We start from the raw sequence: 19271 nt of genomic DNA, 5'->3' as shown, positions 1-19271 counted from the left end.
TTCATTCATCTATTCAAACATGCAGCTGATACCCACTGTTTCCTCCTCTCTCCCCTGTCTGGGATTAGGGGATCCCTGAGGTGAGCCAGACCCTGATCTCCTTGTCCTTATGGAGCGCTCTAGGTTTACCTCTTCCTTTCCAATGTGGGTGCCTTTTATTTCTTTTTCTTACCTAATTGCTCTGGCCCAAACTTCCAGAACAGGATTGAACTTTGTTGTCAGTTGCCATTGAGTGGATTCTTGACTCATGGTGACCCCATGTGTGCAGAGAATTGTGTTCCATGGTAGTTTACAAGGCTGTGACCTTTCAGAAGCTGGTCACCAGGTCTTTCTTCCAAGGCATTCTGGGTGGATTCAAATTGCCAACTTTTGGGCATTTAACCATTTGTACCATCCAGCTGCCCCAGGTTTAATAAGCAGCTCTTGCCTCTTTTGCTTCAACATGCATGAGGGACCCCAGGATCTTGTTCAAATGCAGATTCTGATGCAATAGCAGGTCTAGGTGGGGCCTGGGAGTTTGCATTTCTGATCCTGCTTCCCTGAGGACCACACTCTGAGCTCCATCCCTGTTCAGGATTCTCATGAAAGCCTGCCCTAGAAAACACATCTCTGAGGTAACACATCCCTTCTCAGCTTTACAGTAAGGTGCCTGTCAAAGCACCCCAGACTTGCCTGCTGACATTTCCAAAAGGTCCTCACAATACAGCAGACCTCATTTCATGATGCTTCGCTGTATTGCATGTCACAGATACTGCATGTTTTACAAATTGCAGGTGGTGGCAACTCTGTGTGGACCAAGCCTTTGATGCCATTTTTTCTGACAGCATGAGCTTGCTTCATGTCTCTGTCACATTTTAGTAAGTCTCACAGTATTTCAAACTTTTTCACAATGCTATTGCAAACCTAACAGACTGCAGTATAGAGTAAACATAACTTTTTTTTATTATTATTAAGAGCTTGTTTTACATTCAACATAGCATGTACTTTTAGTTTCATCCCCCATTCACCATATCCAACCCTAACCCAGTCTCCTCCCCTCCGTACCCTGTAACCCTCCCCCTGTGCCCCTCATATTTATGCACTCCTGTTTATCCTGCATTTTCTCAATCTGAATGTTGGTCCTCTGATGTCCCATGGTCTATTGCTCTAAGGGAGGTATTACCATAGAGTATATGTGTGCTTCATCCTGGGTTGAGTGGTCTGCACGTACATCTTGTTAACTATTGGGCTGAGAGCCCGCCCCAGGGGTGAGTTTTATTCCAGGTGCAGAATGTATTCCAGCGATATAGTATTGGGAGTCTCATCAGATTTCATCTGACCAGTAATTCTGGTCATTATTGAGTGTAAACATAACTTTCATAGGCACTAGGAAACAAAAAAAATCCATGAGACTTGCTTTATTGCAATATTCACTTTATTGCAGTAATTTGGAACTGAAGCAGCAGAATTTCTGAGATATATCTGTAATCAGGAAAGGGATGCTGGATTTTTTACCATTGAGCCCATTTTACAGATGAGCAAATTGAGGCTGAAGGAGGTAAGTTCAGAGGAGGTCCCCAGGTGGTGCAGTTTCTGCTCAACTACTAACCGAAAGGTTGGTAGTTGAAAGCCACACAGCCACAAAAGAAAGGCCTACTGATCTGTTTTGGTAAAGATTACAGCCAAGCAAACCTAATGGAGCAGTTCTACTGTGACGCACATGATGTTGCCATGAGTCAAAATCAACTCGACGACCACAGATCTGGATTTTTTTTTTTTTTTAATTTTAGAAGACAGAAGTAACTTCTAGTTCAGAGACCTTTTGTTCATGCCACCTTGGTTCTCAGAATCAGCCAGGGCCAATTGCCCAGGCAAGTGACCTGTGTTGATGGCCAGGGCAATGTGCTCGGAAGGACCCCACATTTGGTTCAATGCTCTGCTGTCCCCATTGTGGAGTTGCTGGGTGGTGCAAATATTGAATACACTCAGCTGCCAAATGAAAAGTTGGAGGTTTGAGTCCACCCCGAGGCACCTGGGAAAAATGCCTGGCGATCTACTTCTGAAAAATCAGCCACTAAGAACCCTACGGAGTGCAGCTGTGCTCTGACACACATGGGGTCACCGTTAGTTGGAGTGGACTCCACTGTATCTGGTAGCGGTGGCTGCCACCTTGAAATCCTTTACCTCTGATCCTGGGGCCCTGTGTTTTCATTTTGCCCGGGGTCCTGCAGGGCAGCATATGAATTCCGAGAAGAAACACTGACTGAGGGGCTAACAGCTCAGTTGCATGTCTTGCTCTTTTAATAACGATGGTGATTCGTGAATGCAAAGCAAACCTGTGTTTGAATTCCGATGCTATCATTTACCAGCCCTGGGACCTCAGACCCACTGCTGCTTACCCTTGCTGAGTCTCTATTTCCCCAGCTTTGAAAAGACAGGACTGAACTAGGCACGGGGTTCTCAAGCTTGGCTGGAGTCACTGGGGGAGGAGTGCTTGAAAATGCTAATGCTTGCATCCCATCCCCAGTTATTCTGATTCAATTGGTCTAAGGTGGAGCCTGAGCTTGGGGAAAGAGGGAATTTAAAAGCCCCCAGGTGAAAATGGGTACTTGTAAAGCAACATTCATAACAGAGTTATTTTCAATAGCCAAAAAGTGGCAACAGCCCAAATGTCCATAAACAGATGAACAGATAAACAAAATGTGGTCCATCCACACAAAAAAATTCGGCCATAAGGAAAAATGAAGTCCTGATAGCTGCCACACATGGATGAACCTCAAAAACATTATGATCAGGGACACAAACCTGACACAAAGGGACAAATTCTGTATGATCCCGCTTATACACAATTTTTGGAAGAGGCAAATGCATAGTGACAGGAAGCATAACGGCAGTTCCAGCGGCTGGCAGTGACGGGAAATGGAGAACTATCACTTAATGAATAGAGTTTCTGTTTGGGATGATGCGGTACAGTGAATTACTTGGTATAGTTTTTCTAGTCATAGTCTTTGTAACTCCCACTGCATACTGGGTGGGACCATGCAAATAAGGTGTGTAAAACTCTGATGCTGGGATTGGTTAGTTTTGTCACTTTGCCAACATTAAAATGAACTTTCCTAAGACGTGGAAGAAAATCCAAAAACTCAGTAATGACCAGAATTACTGGTTGGATGGAGTCTGGTGAGACCCCCGATACTATGGCCCTGGGATACATTCTGGGCCTGAAATGAAACTTACTCTCAGGGGCTAGCTCTCAGCCCAATAGTAAACAAGATGTACATGCAGACCACCCAACCCAGGGTGACGCACCCACATACTCTACGGAAATGCATCCCTTGGAGCAATCGACCAGGGGGCACCAGAGGGGCAATATTCGCACAAAGGAAATGCAGGACACACAGGAGTGCATAACTATGAGGAGCACTGGGGGACGGTACCTGGGCAGGGAGGGGAGGAGACTGGGTTAGGGCTGGGGATGGTAAATGGGGCGTGAAACTAAATGTACACATAATTTGAATGTAAAACAAACTGCTCTGTAAACTTGCACCTAAAGCACAATTAAAAAAAAAAAAAAAAAAAAAAGAACCTTCCTAGAGGCAGAGGGGGGATCTCACTGCCATCAAGAAAGAAGAGCTGGAGGTGAAGTGGCATGCATCCTCAGACCTAAGATCCCTACCCTAGACCTCCTGGCTGACAGATGCCCAGGCAGAGAGACACCCTGGCAGAGGGATAGTGGTAGTGGAACCAAGAGGCATGAAACAGAGTGGCAGGCTTACCTGGTCCACAGAGGCAGAGGCCAGGTTGAGAGGCCAAGGGCTGGAGGGACACAGCAGAGGGGAGACTGTCCTGATCGAATAATTGCATCCTGAGCAAGTTCCTGAACTTGAATTGTAGCCTGTTAATAAACCTCATAAGTACTGTCTGTGAGTTCAGTGTGGTCATTGCAACCAATTATCAAACCCAGCAGAAAAGTAGTGGTGCTGTGGGAGGGATGGTTGGTGTTAGAAGTGGTAAAAGGCTGGAGGGTGGTGGCATGTCTGGCCTCACAGGAATAAGCCTTGGGCTGCTGACTGTGAGTCTCTCTTCCTCTTGTGAAGTTACAGGAGGTGAGATGATGCCTCCATGCCCTTTTTGCAGGTGATGAAAAAGCTTTAGAAATGGATAGTGGTGATGGCTGCACAACATTGTGAATAAAATACCATTAAATTTGTACACTTAAACATGGTTACCATGGCAAATTTTGTTATATATATATATGCCCCCAGAAGCTTCAAATGTGCAGTCAAGGTTGCGAACCACTAAATCTCAACCTTCTGGAACTTTCAGTAACCTTTAGGTTCCCTACTTCAAGTTCATGATTTACTCCTGCAGGAACCTCCCAACCCCTCTGTGGGTTCCCAGTCAGTGTGAAGATGTCTTTCTTCCTGGCGTATAGGACCTCCATGCCCATGGGGCTTCTAACTTCCATTGCATCATGGGTCCTCAGGTCTCTGGCAGCGCAAATGGTTTGTGCTTGTGTTTGTCTAGTTACCTAAAAGGAGCTCTGGTAGTGTAGTGTCTAAGGCACTTGACTGCTAACCAGAAAGCTGGTGGTTCAAACCCATCAGCCACTCTTCGGAAGGAAGATGGGGCAGTTTATTTCCGTAGTGATACTGCCTCGGAAACTCAAGGAGGGGTTGCTATGAGTTGGGTCCGACTCGACGGCACATAACAACAACAACAGTTACCTAAAGGTTGTCAGTTCAAACCCACCCAACAGCACTGTGAAAGAAAGGCCTGTGAATCTGTTTCCATAAAGATTATAGCCAAGCAGACCCTATGGAGCAGTTCTACACTGTAATAGATGAGGGGTCAATGTAAGTCAAAATCCACTCAATGGCAAGGGGGTTAGTTTCATTTTAGTGGGTTTTGCACTAGCCCAGGGGCCTGGCCTGAGCCAGCAGGAAATCTTTCCCAGACAGGAAATACAGCCCCATGTTCATCCTAAAACAATATAAAGTTTATTTTGCTTTGCAAAGTAGCTGCTTCAGAGTAGCTTTTAAAGACATAGGCTCTTGCATGCTGGTAGGCAAAAAAATAAAAAAATAACAAGAACACAACAGAAGGAGAGTATCATTCTATTTGCATAAGACCATATGCAGTGCAATGAATTATTTAATATGACTCTGCTAGCCACAGTCGTTGTGACTCCCACACAATGACTAGATGGGACGATGCAACTGTACCAATAAGCAAAGCATGATAATAAATGGAGAAGAGATTGAAGTTGTCCAGGGTTTTATTTTACTTGGATCCACAATCAACACCCATGCAAGTAGCAGTCAAGAAATCAAATGATATATTGCACTGGGCAAATCTCCTGCCCACTTTGATCTCTCAACACAAAGATGTCACTTTGAGGACTAAAGCACACCTGACTCAAGCCATGGTAATTTCAACTGCCTCATAGGCATACGAAAAGCAGACAATGAGTAAGGAAGACTGCAGAAGAATTGATGCATTTAAATTATATTTTGGTGAAGAATATTGACTATCCTATAGACTGCCAGAGGGAGCTCTGGTAGCGTAGTGCCTAAGGCACTTGACTGCTAACCAGAAGGCTGGTGGTTCAAACCCACCAGCCACTCCTCGGAAGGAAGACTGGGTGATCTACTTCCATAGTGAAATCACCTCAGAAACCCAAGGAGGGGTTGTCATGAGTCAGACCCATCTCAATGACAGTGAGTTTGGTTTGGTTTTGAGTTATAGACTGCCAGAAGAACAAACAAATCTGTCCTGGAAGAAGTGCAGCCAGAATGCTCCTTAGAAGCGAGGATGGCAAGACTTCATCAACTCTGGACATGTTATCAGGAAAAACCAGTCCCTGAAGAAGGACATCTTGCTTGGTAAAGTAGAAGGTCAGTGAAAAAGAGGAAGATCCTCAATGAGATGGCTAGATACAGTGGCTGCAACAATGGGCTCAAACAGAGCAACAATTGTGACGATGGGGCAGGACTGGACAGTGTTTTGTACTGTTGTACACAGGGTCACTATGAAAAGGAACTGACTTGATGGCACCTAAGGGCAACACTAACATGCAAATAAGGTGTAGGGAACCTGTGATGGTTATAGTCAACTTGGCTGTGCCATGATTTTTAGTGGTTTGGCAGTTGTAATGATGTAATTGTCTTCCATTTAGTGATCTGATGGAATTATCCTCCATTTTGTGATATGTTATAAATCATCGCCTCTATGCCTATAACCTGAGAGATGCAGACGATACAACTTTGCTTGCTGAAAGTGAGGATGACTTAAGGCACCTATTGATGAAGGTTGAAGAATACAGTCTGCAGTATGGATTACGTCTCAATATAAAGAAAACAAAAATCCTCACAACTGAACCAATGAGCAGCATCACAATAAATGGAGAGAAGATTAAGGTTGTCAAAGAATTCACGTTGCTTGGTTCTACAATCGATGCCAACAGAAGCAGCAGTCAGGACATTAGACGACGTGTAGCATTGGGAAAGTCAACCGCGAAGGAACTGTTTCAAGTGCTGAGGAGCAAGGATATCTCCTTGAGGACTAAGGTGCGCCTGACACAAGCCATGATATTTCCAATTGCCTTGTGTGCATGTGAGAGCTGGACAATGAATAAGGAAGACCGAAGAAGAGTTGATGCTTTTGAGTTGTGGTGCTGGCGAAGAATGCTGAAAGTACCACAGACTGCTAAAAGAACTAACAGATCTGTCCTGGAGGAAGTGCAGCCAGAATGCTCCTTGGAAGCAAGAATGGCCAGACTTCGTCTCACCTATTTTGGTCATGTTGTAAGAAGGGACCATTCCCTGGAGAAGGATGTCATGCTTGGTAGGGTGGAGGGTCAACGAAAGAGGGGGAGGCCTTCAACGAGATGGATTGACACGGTGGCTGCGATGATGGGCTCAAGTATAGCAGGGATTGTGGGGCTGGCGCGGGATCGGGCAGTGTTTCGTTCTGCTGTGCATGGGGTTGCTATGAGTCGGAAACGACTCGACAGCACTTAACAACAACAACATGCCTATAGTTATGGCCTCATTTGGGAGTGAGTTGTCCATTACATCAATGAGACAGGATTAGGGTGAAATGTATCTTGAGTCACTACCTTAGCAGAGGATGTGACTCCAATCACCATTCCTGCCCCCACCATCACCCTTATTCCAGTCACACCACCTTTGTACCACCTTGCTCGAGTAAGGGGCGTTTTCTTGAGGAAACCCCAGTATTCATCCAATATATATGACTGCTCCAGCAAAGTCTCTCTCTTGCTCTGGATCTTGCATCTGATTCCTCATCATCTGACCTCTGGTTCTTGAGCCAGCAGCCTATTGTCTAATCTGATTCAGCAGCTTCTGCAGCCTTGTGAGCCAAGAGCCTGTCATCTGACTTGATGACCATGTGAGTCAGGAAAAGCCTCCAACATGATGCCTGACCCACGGATCTGGGACTTGACAGCCTCCACAACCATTGAGCTATTTCCTTGATGTTCATGAGTTCTGTGAGATGTTGCAGCAAATATGGAACCCAAAGACAAGAGGGAGAGTACTGAGGGGAGGAGTAGCGGATGACATTAGAGATGACAGAGTGGTACAGCAGTTTGGAAAAGTTAACCATTTGGAACATCTTTAACCTCTGCCTCATAGGAACTAGTTTTGTGCTGATACTTAGAAAAGAGATTATTCATTTGAATGGTTGGATTTGCTGCAATGGTCTAAGCTCACTGGGATATGTGGCTTTGGAAAAAAGGAGGCAAGTGGGAGAAGGAGAAACCTTTGGTTCCTGGATAGGAACTCATGGATTAAGCTGCTATTATGCTGTAATCAGTTACCCAAGGCAAAAGCTATTCATGAGAAGTAGGAGTAGTGGATCTAAGGACTGAGGAATTGGCTAGTTAGATGTACATGGAAATAGAGTGACAATGCCTTGGTTGTTGTCACCAATAATAGCTTCAAAGGCTGAGGGAAAGAATATAGAGGCAGATTGAAGCGCTGAACCAAGCTTAGATCTGGTCTTGTGGCAGCTACAACTGCTAGTCTCAGGGCCAACCTGGAAAGGAAAAATCATGTCAGAACAGGAAGTATCCTGGTCACTCAGAAGGTAGTCCAGGAGAGGAACAGGCAAAGCCAAGAAACTGTTGGAACCAGGGGTATCATGTAAAGGAGGTGCTTCAATTTGTAGATTTGCTATCATCAGCTTCCTGAGGAACTGCTACTGAAATAGACTGTGACAGTGACTAATTTAGGGACAGTGTCTTTAGTTTTGAATGCTGCAGAATAGAAGATTATAGTTTGGTTAATGCAAGACCTACAACTCACTATGGAACAGTCACAAATGATGATGTAAGATCCAGTTACACAGCAGGTTAACCTTGAGGGGATGGCCAGCCTGGTGGACTGGACAAAATTTGCAGTGACGTCTGTTTACCCTGAGAAGGGAAACTGCCCCTTTCTCCCTCTAAATACCCAACGGAACATTCCAGATGAAGCAACTGATGTGCTGCTTAAGCAAATCATGCTGGAATGGCTTTACGGAGATCAGAATATTTGTCCAATGAGTATACCTCTTATACAGGTCATGGTAGATATGGAACTCAAGGGAGTCCCTTCTACATGGGCACCTCATGTAACCTTGCTACTGTGAAATGAAGCAACAATCTGAGAAGCCTTGTTGGATCTGTGGCACAGCTTCCCCACATGGGTCTTACATGTGCAAGAAACAAGTGTGATTTATGTGCAAATGGGGAGAGGCAATGGGAAAAGAACTTACCCCAGCATTATGGAGATTTTTAGATGGAAATGGGATAAATATATTGGACTTTGATGGAGTTGAGATAAAGGTTCTAATGTATTAGGTAGACCAATGGAAACTTCACAGGTCCCGCAGTGTGAAAGAGGCCTAAATAAGTTCATTTTATCCACCTTTTTTAGGGAGCTCTAGTGGCATGACGGTTAAAGCATTTGGCTGCTAACTGAAAGGTTAGCTGTTCAAACACAGCAACTGTTCCATGGGAGAAATATGGGGTAGTCTGCTTCCATAAAGATTTACAGCCTTGGAAACCTTACAGGGCAGTTCTACTTTGCCCTATAGAGTCACTATGAGTAGGAATTGACTGGATGGTAGTGGATTTTTTTTTTTTTTTTTGTTATTCACCCCAGGTGAGAGGAATTTAATGATGGGCAGTCCCACCTGGGACCACTTGAAGCAGAGGTAAAAACTAACAAGGGGGCCAGGGTCTTCTGATCTAGCCCCCAGCAGAAGACCTGAGGCTATATGCACATGTATGAGTAAAATGGCCGGGAGATCAGGAAGAGACCTTCTTGGGAGGTCTGAACACAGGAGTCCAATGTATTGTAATCTCAAAACCTGTTAATAAAATCTTGAAGAGGCCTAAGGTTAAACTTGGGGGATATGGATTGATGGGACTAAGGTGAAAGTTTGGGTGAGAATTGGATTTAAACAGATGTTGTATGAAGTAGTTGCATCTCCCTTACATGAATGTACTATTGATATGGGTATTATGTCTAATTGGGGTATACTCCCTCTACTTGATACTGTAAAATTGAAAGGATGTAACCCTGTCCTTAGGCCAATATTTATTGGACATGCTAAGTAGGAACCATTAGAATTGCCTGAAACCATGCAGGTTGTTAATTTGAAGCAGTATAGGATACCTGATAGACAAAAGCAGATTACTGCTTTGATTACAGATATGCTAAAGGCCAGAGTGTTTGTACTAACAAATTCTCTGTATAACAGCATTGTATGGCCCATGAAAAAGGCAAATGGCTGATGGTTGACAGTAGACTATTGAGGGGCCTAAATAAAATAATGCCAACAGTGGCTTCAGCTGTTCCAGACTTGGTTTCAATGGGCAGAAAATATATCAAGCTAAGGAGACTGGTACTCAAGTGATTGAGCTTACCAATGTCTTTTTCTCAATGCCAGTCTCAGAAAAGAACCAGCTGCAATTTGCTTTCATGGGGAAAAGAATCCCAATTTATTTTCACTGTATTGCCACAAAGTTACTTGAATTCACTGGCTTATTGCCCTAGTTTGTTATGAAAGACTTGGACTTGGTGCAGATTACAAGTGCAATGATACATTACATTGATATGTTAGTATCAAACACCAAAGAACAGTTTTGGCCCACATGACCAACAGAGGCTGGTTAATAAATCCAGCACCTTGTTCAAATGGTAAAATTCTTGGGAATAACATGGGGAGGAAGCACCTTGACATTCTGTAGGCAATCAAGAGTAAGTTGCTGGTGCTACCTACCCCAAGACTAAGCAGGAGGCCCAATGTTTGTTTGGTCTGTTGGGATTTTGGAGAACACATAGTCCACATCTGTGAATATTGCTGACTCCCACCCATGAAACCACTTGGAAGAATCCTGTGTTCAAATGGGGGCAGAAGTAACAGCAGATTATATCTGAATTACAGAAAGCAATCTCACTCTTCCTGCCTTTAGATATAATTTTAGAGGTGTCTGCCACACATGCTTATGGAGACTGGAGCTTATGGCAAAAACCTGAGCACACTGCCCAATGATGACTGCTAGGATTCTGGACTAGAAAGGTTCCAGATGCTGAAGCAAAATACACACCATTTGAAAGGCAATTACTAGCCCGCTACTGGGTGTTGATTGAGATTGCCTCAATGATAGAAGGATATAAAATCATCATGAGACCTGAAATACCTACAATGTCTTGGATGAGGCTAGGGAAACACTTTAATAAGGAAAGCAGTGCCCAAAATAGGGCCATAATAAAATGAAAATGGTTCATACAAGAACAGGCTATTGGAAGATGCAGGGAGGCACTTACTACATCCATAAGCCAAGTAGCCTCTTTTACTATAGGTCCTACCCTGGAACCACCTAAGAAGCTGCCAGATCCTACTGCCAACCAGACAGTGCCCAATGAACAACTTTCACTGATGGCAGTTCCAGGGTACATGCAGAACAATTTAACATGGAAAGCTGTTGCATTAACACTGGTCAATGGAAAAAACCCTGATTAAAAAGGGTAAGAACAGGTCAGCTCAATGGATTGAACTGCATGCTGTATTCCTAGCCATGACAGAAGATTTGGGCAATGATAAGAGCCCACATGTTTGGGTTTTTACCACTTCATGGGCAGTGGCCACAGCCAGGCTATATGGTCAGGCAACTGGGCAATGGAAAATTGGACTATTAAGAGGACAGCCATGTAGGGCATGGACCTATGGGAAGCACTCTGGGAATTTAAAGGGTGCACTACAGCAGGACGTATCAAAGCCCATCTGAAGAAACCCTTCCTGGATCAGAAGGCTGCTAAAATCAGCAAGTGGACTTGTTGGTATGCTCACTTGAGGTGGCCAGTTGGGTCCTTGAAAAGAGTGGACATGGGAGTGCATCATACAGAGATGGTTTGACTCTAGACATATCTCTCTTGCACCCTCTGAGGCATAAAATGCCAATAAGAATTGCTCTGTCTGCCAGTAAGAAAGACAAAGATTACAGATAGCTATGGAGCAGATTCCTTGGATTGGGGGTGGTGGTTGGAGGAGGCCTGCTATATAGTTGGCAAGTTGATTCTATTGGGCAATGACACCAGTGGCACCAGGTGGCTACAAATGGGTCCTCACAGGAATAGATACTTACTCTGCACTGGCTTTGCATATCCTATGACAGATGCAAATGCCAAAAACACCATTAAGGGATTAGAACAAAAGATACTGTACCAATTTGGGCCACCAAATGATATTTCATCAGACCAAGGAACACATTTTACAGCCCACAAGGTGAAGCAATGGTCCAAGAAACATCATATAAAATGTACAAACCATGTTGCATACCACCTCAGAGTAATGGTTTGAGAATGGGCAATTGAAACATCTGTTATCTAAAATGGGGGGAGATAAATGCATGAAGGGCTGGCTCAGATGCCTTTATGAGTGTGTGCTCCCATGCAGCATGAGGGGAGGATCACCACTGGGCAGATTCCTATGCTTCTCTGGGGGATTGGGGGAAGCAGGGGTGGTGGAGGATGCTGGTACCACAGTATAGTTCTTACCCACATCACCTAAAATTGCTTTTTCCTACAGGATGCTGTGATCCCAGGACCAAGGTGCTGGAAGGAGGGGTGATCCCTAAGCAAGAGACTGTAACTATACCCCTGAACATGTATTCTAGAATTCCCAAGGGCCTGATGGGATGGAATGTACTTTCCCTCCATCTGGCAAAATTGGGGTTAACAGTAAATACTGCTGTAATGCCTATTGCTCAAGAGAGCCCACCAATGTTGAACCTAAGAATGTTGTTCTTCTAGTGAACCATGTTGCTGTTGTTAGGTGTCGTCAAGTCACCTCTGACTCATAGCGACCCTATGCACAGCAGAATGAAACACTGCCTGGTCTCGTGTCAGTGTCATGATCCTTGCTACACCTGAGCCCATCATTGCAGCCACTGTGTCTATCCAGCTCATTGAGGGCCTTCCCCTTCTTTGTTGACCCTCCACTTTACCAAGCATGGTATCTTTCTCCAGGGAATGGTTGCTTCTGACAACACGACCAAAGTAGGTGACGCTAAGTCTGTCCATTCTCACTTCCAAGGAGCATTCCAGCTGCACTTCTTCCAGGACTGAGTTGTTAGTCCCTTTAGCAGACCATGGTACTTTTAGCATTCTTCTCCAACACCACAACTCAAAAGCATCAACTCTTTTTCGGTCTTCCTTATTCATTGTCCAGCTCTCACAGGCATAAGAGATGATTGAAAATACCATGGTTTGGGTTAGGTGTACCTTAGACTTCAAGGAGACATCTTTGTTCTTCAGCACTTGAAAGTGGTCTTTTGCGGCAGATTTGCCCAATGCAATATATTATCTGATGTCTTGACTGGTGCTTCCATTGATGTTGATTATAGAACCAAGTTCTATAATCCTTGACAACTTCACTCTTTTCTCCATCCACTGTGAAGCTGTTTTTTGGACTAGTTGTGAGGATTTTTGTTTTCTTTACATTGAGGATAATCCATACTGCAGATTGCAGTCTTTAATCTTCATCACTAAGTGCTTCAAGTCATCCTCACTTTAAGCAAGTAAAGTTGTGTCATCTGCATATTGCAGGTTGTTAATGAGTCTTCCTCCAATCCTGATGCCACGTTCTTCATATAATCCAGCTTCTTGGATTATTTGCTCAGCAAACAAGTTGATTAAGTATGGTGAAAGGATACAACCTTGACCCACTCCCTTCTTGATTTTGAACCATGCAGTATTCCCTTGTTCTGTTCGAAAAACAGCCTCCTGATCTATGTACAGGTTCCTCATGAGTACAATCAAGTGTTCTGGAATTCTGATTCTTCTCAATGTTATCCATAATTCGTTATGATTCACACAATCAAATGCTTTTGCACAGTCAATAAAACATGTGACGTGGTACATGGATCATGGTACATTCAATTATTTTTCACCAACATCACAATTCAAATGCATCAATGCTTCTGTGGTCTTCTTTATTTATTGTTCAGCTCTCACACGCCTATGAAGCTACTGAAAAGACAATGACTTGGGTTAGGCTCATTTTAGTCTTCAAAGTGACATCTTTGTGCTTTAACACTTTAAAGAGGTCTTTTGCAGCAGATTTACCCAGTTTGTTGACTCCTGCTTCCAAGGGTGTTATTTATGGATTCAAGTAAAATGAAATCCATGACTTTACTCCATTTATCATGATGTTGCTTATTGGTCCAGTTGTATTTTTGTTTTCTTTATGTTGAAGTGTAACCCATACTGAAGACCACAGTCTCTGATCTTCTTCAGTGCTTCAAGTCTTCTTTACTTTTAGCAAGCAAGATTGTGTCATTTGCATACTGCAGGTTATTAATGAGTCTTCTCCAATCCATATTCTGCATTCTTCTTCATTTAGTCTAGCTTTTCAGATGATTTGCTCAGCATACAGATCAAATAAATATGATGAAAAGATACAACCCTAATGCATACCTTTCCTGGTCGTAAACCATGCAGTATCCCCTTGTGTTTGAACAATTGCCTCTTGGTCTATCTACAGATGCATCATGAGCGCAATGAATGTAATCCATTAATTTTTTATGATCCACACAGTCAAATGCCTTTGCATAGTCAATAAAACACAGATAAACATCTTTCTGGTATTCTTTGCTTTCAGCCAAGATCCATCTGACATTAGCAATGATATCCCTCATTCCACATCCTTTTCTGAATCCAGCTTGAATTTCTGGCAGTTCTCTGTCAATATACTGCTGAAACTATTTTCTGATAAGCTTTGGCAAAATTTTCCTTACATGTGATATTAATGATATTGTTTGATAATTTCCACATTCTGTTGGATCACCTTTCTTGGAATGGGTACAAGTATGTATTGCTTCTGGCTGGTTGGCCAGGTAGCTGTCTACCAAGTTTCTTGGCATAAACAAGCGAGCATCTTCAGGGTTTCATCTGTTTATTTTTCTGAGTCATCTCCATGGATATTCCACCAATTCCTGGACATTTGTTTTTTGCCAATTCCTTCAACACAGCTTGGACTTCTTCCCTCAATACCATTGGTTCTTGATGATCATATGCTACCTCCTGAAATGTCTGAGTGTCGACCAAATCTTTTTAGTAGAGTGACTCTGTGTATTCCTTTTATCATCTTTTGATGCTTCCTGCATTGTTCAATATGTTGTACAAAGAATCCTTCAATATTTCAACTGGAGGCTTGAGTTTTTCTTCAGTTCTTTCAGCTTGAGAAATGTCAAGCATGTCCTACTCTTTTGATTTTCTAACTCTAGGTCTTTGGACATTTAATTATAGTACTTTAGTTTGTCTTCTCAAGCTGCCCTTTAAAACCTTCTGTTTAGTTCTTTTACTTCACCATTTATTCCATTCACCTTAGCTACTCTCTGTTCAAGAGTAAGTTTCAGAGTCTCTCCTAACATCCATTTTGGCCTTTTCTTCCTTGCTATCTTTTTAATGATCTTTTGCTTTCTTCATATATGATCTCCTTGATGTCATCCCAAAACTTGTCTCATCTTCAGTCATTTGTGTTCAATGTGTCAAATCTATTCTTCAGATGGTCTCTAAATTTAGGTGGGATATACACAAGGTTGTATTTTGACTCTTGTGGACTTGTTTTAATTTTCTTCAGCTTCAACCTGAACTCGTATAGGAGTAACTGTTGGTCTGTTCCAAGTCAGCCTCTGGCCTTGTTGGTTGTTGATATTGAGCTTTTCCATTGTCTCTTTCTATAGATACAGTCAATTTGATTCCTATGTATCCTATCTGGTGAGGTCCACATGTATAGTTGCCATTGATGTTGTTGAAAAAGATATTTGCAATAAATGTCAGTCTTGCAAAATTCTATCACACGATCTCTGGAGTTATTTCTGTCACCACGGCCATATTTTCCAACTACCGATGTTTCTTCGTTTCCAACTTTCACATTCCAATCACTATCAGTAATTATCAATATACCTTGGTGGCATGTTTGGTGGATTGCAGAAGTTGGTAAAAAAAAAAAAAAAAACAACTTTGATTTCTTCATCTTTGGCTTTAGTGGTTGGTACATAAATTTGAATGGTAGAAGTATTAACTGGTCTTCCTTGTAGGTGTATGGATACCTGACAGCATTGTACTTCAGGGTAGATCTTGAAATGTTCTTTTTGAGGATGAATGTGACCCCATTCCGCTTCATTTTGTCATTCCCAGAAAGCAAACCAATGATTGGGTTGTTGTTGTTGTTGTTATGTGCCGTCAAGTCAGACCTGACTCATAGCGACCCCTCCTTGGGTTTCTGAGGCAGTATCACTATGGAAGTAGATTGCCTCATCTTCCTTCTGAGGAGTGGCTGGTGGGTTTGAACTGCCTGCTTTCTGGCTAGCAGTCAAGTGCCTTAGGCACTATGTTATCAGAGCTCCTAATGATTGGGTTGTTGTTGTTGTTATGTGCATAGTGACCCCTCCTTGGGTTTCTGAGGCAGTATCACTATGGAAGTAGATTGCATCATCTTCCTTCTGAGGAGTGGCTAGTGGGTTTGAACCGCCAGCCTTCTGATTAGCAGTCAAGTGCCTTAGGCATTACACTACCAGAGCTCCCAATGATTGGGTGTTGTTGTTGTTGTTGTTGTTATTTGCCATCGAGTCGGCCCGACTCATAGCGACCCCTCCTTGGGTTTCCGAGGCAGTATCACTACAGAAGTAGGATTGCCCAACCTTCCTTCCGAGGAGTGTTAGCAGTCAAGTGCCTCAGGCACTATGCTACCAGAGCTCCTAATGATTGGGTAGGACTATGCAAATAAATTTCTTGTAGCCCACCAATGAGATTGGACAATTTGCTACTAATGCAAAAAAGGTATATGGAACTTGTGATGGTTTAGCAATTGTGTAATAGTGTAATTGTCCTCCATTTTGTAGTGTGTTTTAAATCCTAGCCTCTATGCCTGTGCTTGGGCAATCTACTTCTGTAGTGATACTGCCTTGGAAACCCAAGGAGGGGTCACTATCGACGGCACATAACAACACAACAACAACATGCCTGTGGGTATGGTCCTAATTGGGAGTGCTTGATTCCGTATGTTTATGAGGCAGGACTCATGTGTTACATCTTAAGTTACCTCCTTTCTAGAGGGTATGACTCAAGTCACTACTCTTACCCCAATTACCACCCTTATTCAAGTCACACCATTGCACCGCCTTCTCAAGTAAGGGGTGTTTCCTTGAAGGTATGGTCTGCATCCAATAAATATGAATGGCCTGGCAAAGTTCTCTCTCTTGCTCTGGATTCTGCATCTGGTTCCTCATCATCTGACCTCTGGTTCTTGACCCAGCAGCCTATCATCTGGTCTGATATACCAGTTTCTGCAGCCTTGTGAGCCAGCAGCTTGTCATCTGACCTGCCGATTTGGGTTGATTGCTAACCAGAAAGCTGGCGGTTCAAACCCACCAGTCACTCCTTGGAAGGAAGGTTGGGCAATCTACTTCTGTAGTGATACTGCCTCAGAAACCCGAGGAGAGGTAGCTATGAGCCAGGCTGACTTGACAGCACATGACTACAACAACAAAACCGCATAAGTCAAGAGAAACCTCAAGCTTGATGCCTGGCCCATGGATTTGGGACTTGTCAGCTTCCACAACCACATGAACCATTATCTTGACAGTCTGTGAGTTTTGTGAGAGATTGCAGCAAATTAAGAACCCAAAGATAGAAAGGACAGTACTGAGAGGTGGAGGAGTATATGATGTTAGAGATGATGGAGTGGTATAGCAGTCTGGAAAAGTTGGACATTTGTCACATCTTTAACCTCTTCCTCATAGGAATTAGCTTTGGGCTGATCCTTAGAAAACAGATTATTCATTTACCACATTAGTATAAATACATGGGAAGGTGCATAAGGAGGGGGTCTGGAAGGATGGCCAACTGCGATGTTAACTCTATGGTCGTTATCTTTTAAAATTTTTGTTTTACAGTTTGTTTTTCTTTTTAATAAACATGAGTACCTATTTTTATCTTCTTGGGGAAAAAAAAGCTATTTTGGTACAGAGAAGAGAATATAGAGGTAATTCACATCTAAGAGGGAGAAAATATCCCCAAGTTGTGGGTGATTGGTCTTTTTTCTAAGGCTAAATGATACCATTCATTTAGTTACTCAGTGTGCTGGAATAATTAAAACACTAGGAGATGAACAGAAATATTTGCTCCTGGGAACCTTGTGTAAAAATAGAACACAATCTAAGGAGGCCATTAATCCTCATTTTGGGTATGTTTATGACAATTCAGAAGCTAGGTCTCCCCTCTTGGGAGTCCCCAGTGGATGTCTGAGGCTGGGGGACAGGCTGACCCAGGGTCATCCTGCCTGGGGCCGGTTCTGCTGGGTTAAGTAGAAAGGATCAGCCAGGGCTGGAGAAATTCAAGCTGGGTTGGGAAGATCCAGCAGCCTGGGAGAAAGGAAGGGAGGGGAGGGAAGGGTGCCCACAGAGGCATGGGGACACCCAAGTCACTTTCACTGGACTGGATCGGATCCCCCAGCACGGCCAGACCTTATATAGAAACCCAGCTGTCGATCCAGCTCAGTGCGCCAAGGACAAGAAGAGAGGTCATGGCTGGGGGCAGCCGGGACATCTGCCCCGGCCGCAGGGCCAGCCCCGGCCTGCACCCTCTCCTCAACCTGCGCCCCCGGCTCCTGTGCGTGCAGGTCATCCCCGCCAGGACCCCCGACCCCTCCCCAATCCTCAGCACCTGTGCCCGGTTTTTTCGAACAATCTGGTTCCTTCCCTTCCCTCCGGCCTGCCACTGCTCCCCCTCCCCCAGCCCCTACGGCGCGGGGGCGGGGGTAATTCTCCCTAGCCCCTCAAAGTCTTCTCCAGCCTGCGCCCGAAGGGTGCACCTATGATGCCAGCGTTGCCTACTCCCCCGAAAAAGTCCCTGGGTCTCCCCACCCTCATCCTCCGCGGGACCCCTGGGTTGGCCCCCTCCATCGCCACCCCTTAGGTTTCCTCTACTCTGGCTACCTGGGTAACCCCCCCAGGTCCCAGGTCTCCCCCTCCCCCAGTCCGAGGGGGAGCACCTCACGACGCCAGCACCACCTCCTCCCCCGAACCAGACCCTGGGTCTGTCCCCCACCCCCCCCGAGACCCCGGCTATCCCTCATCCCCGCCCCCCAAGCCCGACTCACCTGGCTCATACTTGAGGTAGAGGATGGAGACAATGAAGTAGCTGAGGTCAAAGACTGGGAAGAGCGGCACCCGCGAGAAGCTGAGCGCCAGCTCACCAAGGCTCAGTGCCGACAGCAGATCCATGGCGCCTGCCCGCCGGGTCCCCCGGCCCCCGGCCCAGCGGTGCCGCCCGCAACTGCGCCCCCGCGCAAGGCCCGCCCAGCCGCCAGGCACCGCCCCGGCCCGGCCCCCGAGAGGAGGGGCGACGGACGGCCGCGAAGCCCAAGTCCTTTGAGCCCAGCGAAGCAAGCTGCGAACCACCGGAGTCGGGTGATCGGAGGGGACGACTGTCCATTCAGGCGGCCTGTCCCCCATGGAGTCTGTTTACCCAGTCTGGACTCCTGTCCCCGTGGTCTCGGTTAGGACACCTGTCTGGTATAGGACCCAACCGATTTGGACCCCCGCCCCAACAGTCTCATTTAGGACCTCCGTTCCCTGTGAGTCCCGCTTTGTGGGACCTGTTCTGCCTGGAACACGATCCTCTGTGGAGCCCGATCAGTCAGGACTACAGTCCCCATGAGGTGTTAGGTCAGGATGTCCACACTATTTGGAGCTCATTTGGGACCCCTGGGCT

General features: G+C 44.8%; 1 protein-coding gene across 1 annotated transcript in view; it reads right to left on the bottom strand.

The window, feature by feature from the left end:
• The window catches only part of TMEM38A (transmembrane protein 38A), a 34756-nt gene extending 15975 nt beyond the window's left edge, over window positions 1–18781 (bottom strand). Inside the window, exon 1 of the mRNA XM_007945320.2 lies at window positions 18658–18781. Coding sequence (XP_007943511.1) covers window positions 18658–18781 — 124 coding nt within the window. The remainder of the gene's footprint in view (window positions 1–18657) is intronic.
• Window positions 18782–19271: the final 490 nt, after the last annotated feature.

Source organism: Orycteropus afer, unplaced genomic scaffold, assembly GCF_000298275.1.
Source record: "Orycteropus afer afer isolate SDZICR_OR568_19922 unplaced genomic scaffold, OryAfe1.0 scaffold00136, whole genome shotgun sequence".
Taxonomy (NCBI): domain Eukaryota; kingdom Metazoa; phylum Chordata; class Mammalia; order Tubulidentata; family Orycteropodidae; genus Orycteropus; species Orycteropus afer.
The sequence above is the reverse complement of the archived record's forward strand: the minus strand, read 5'-3'. Positions and strand labels throughout refer to the sequence as shown.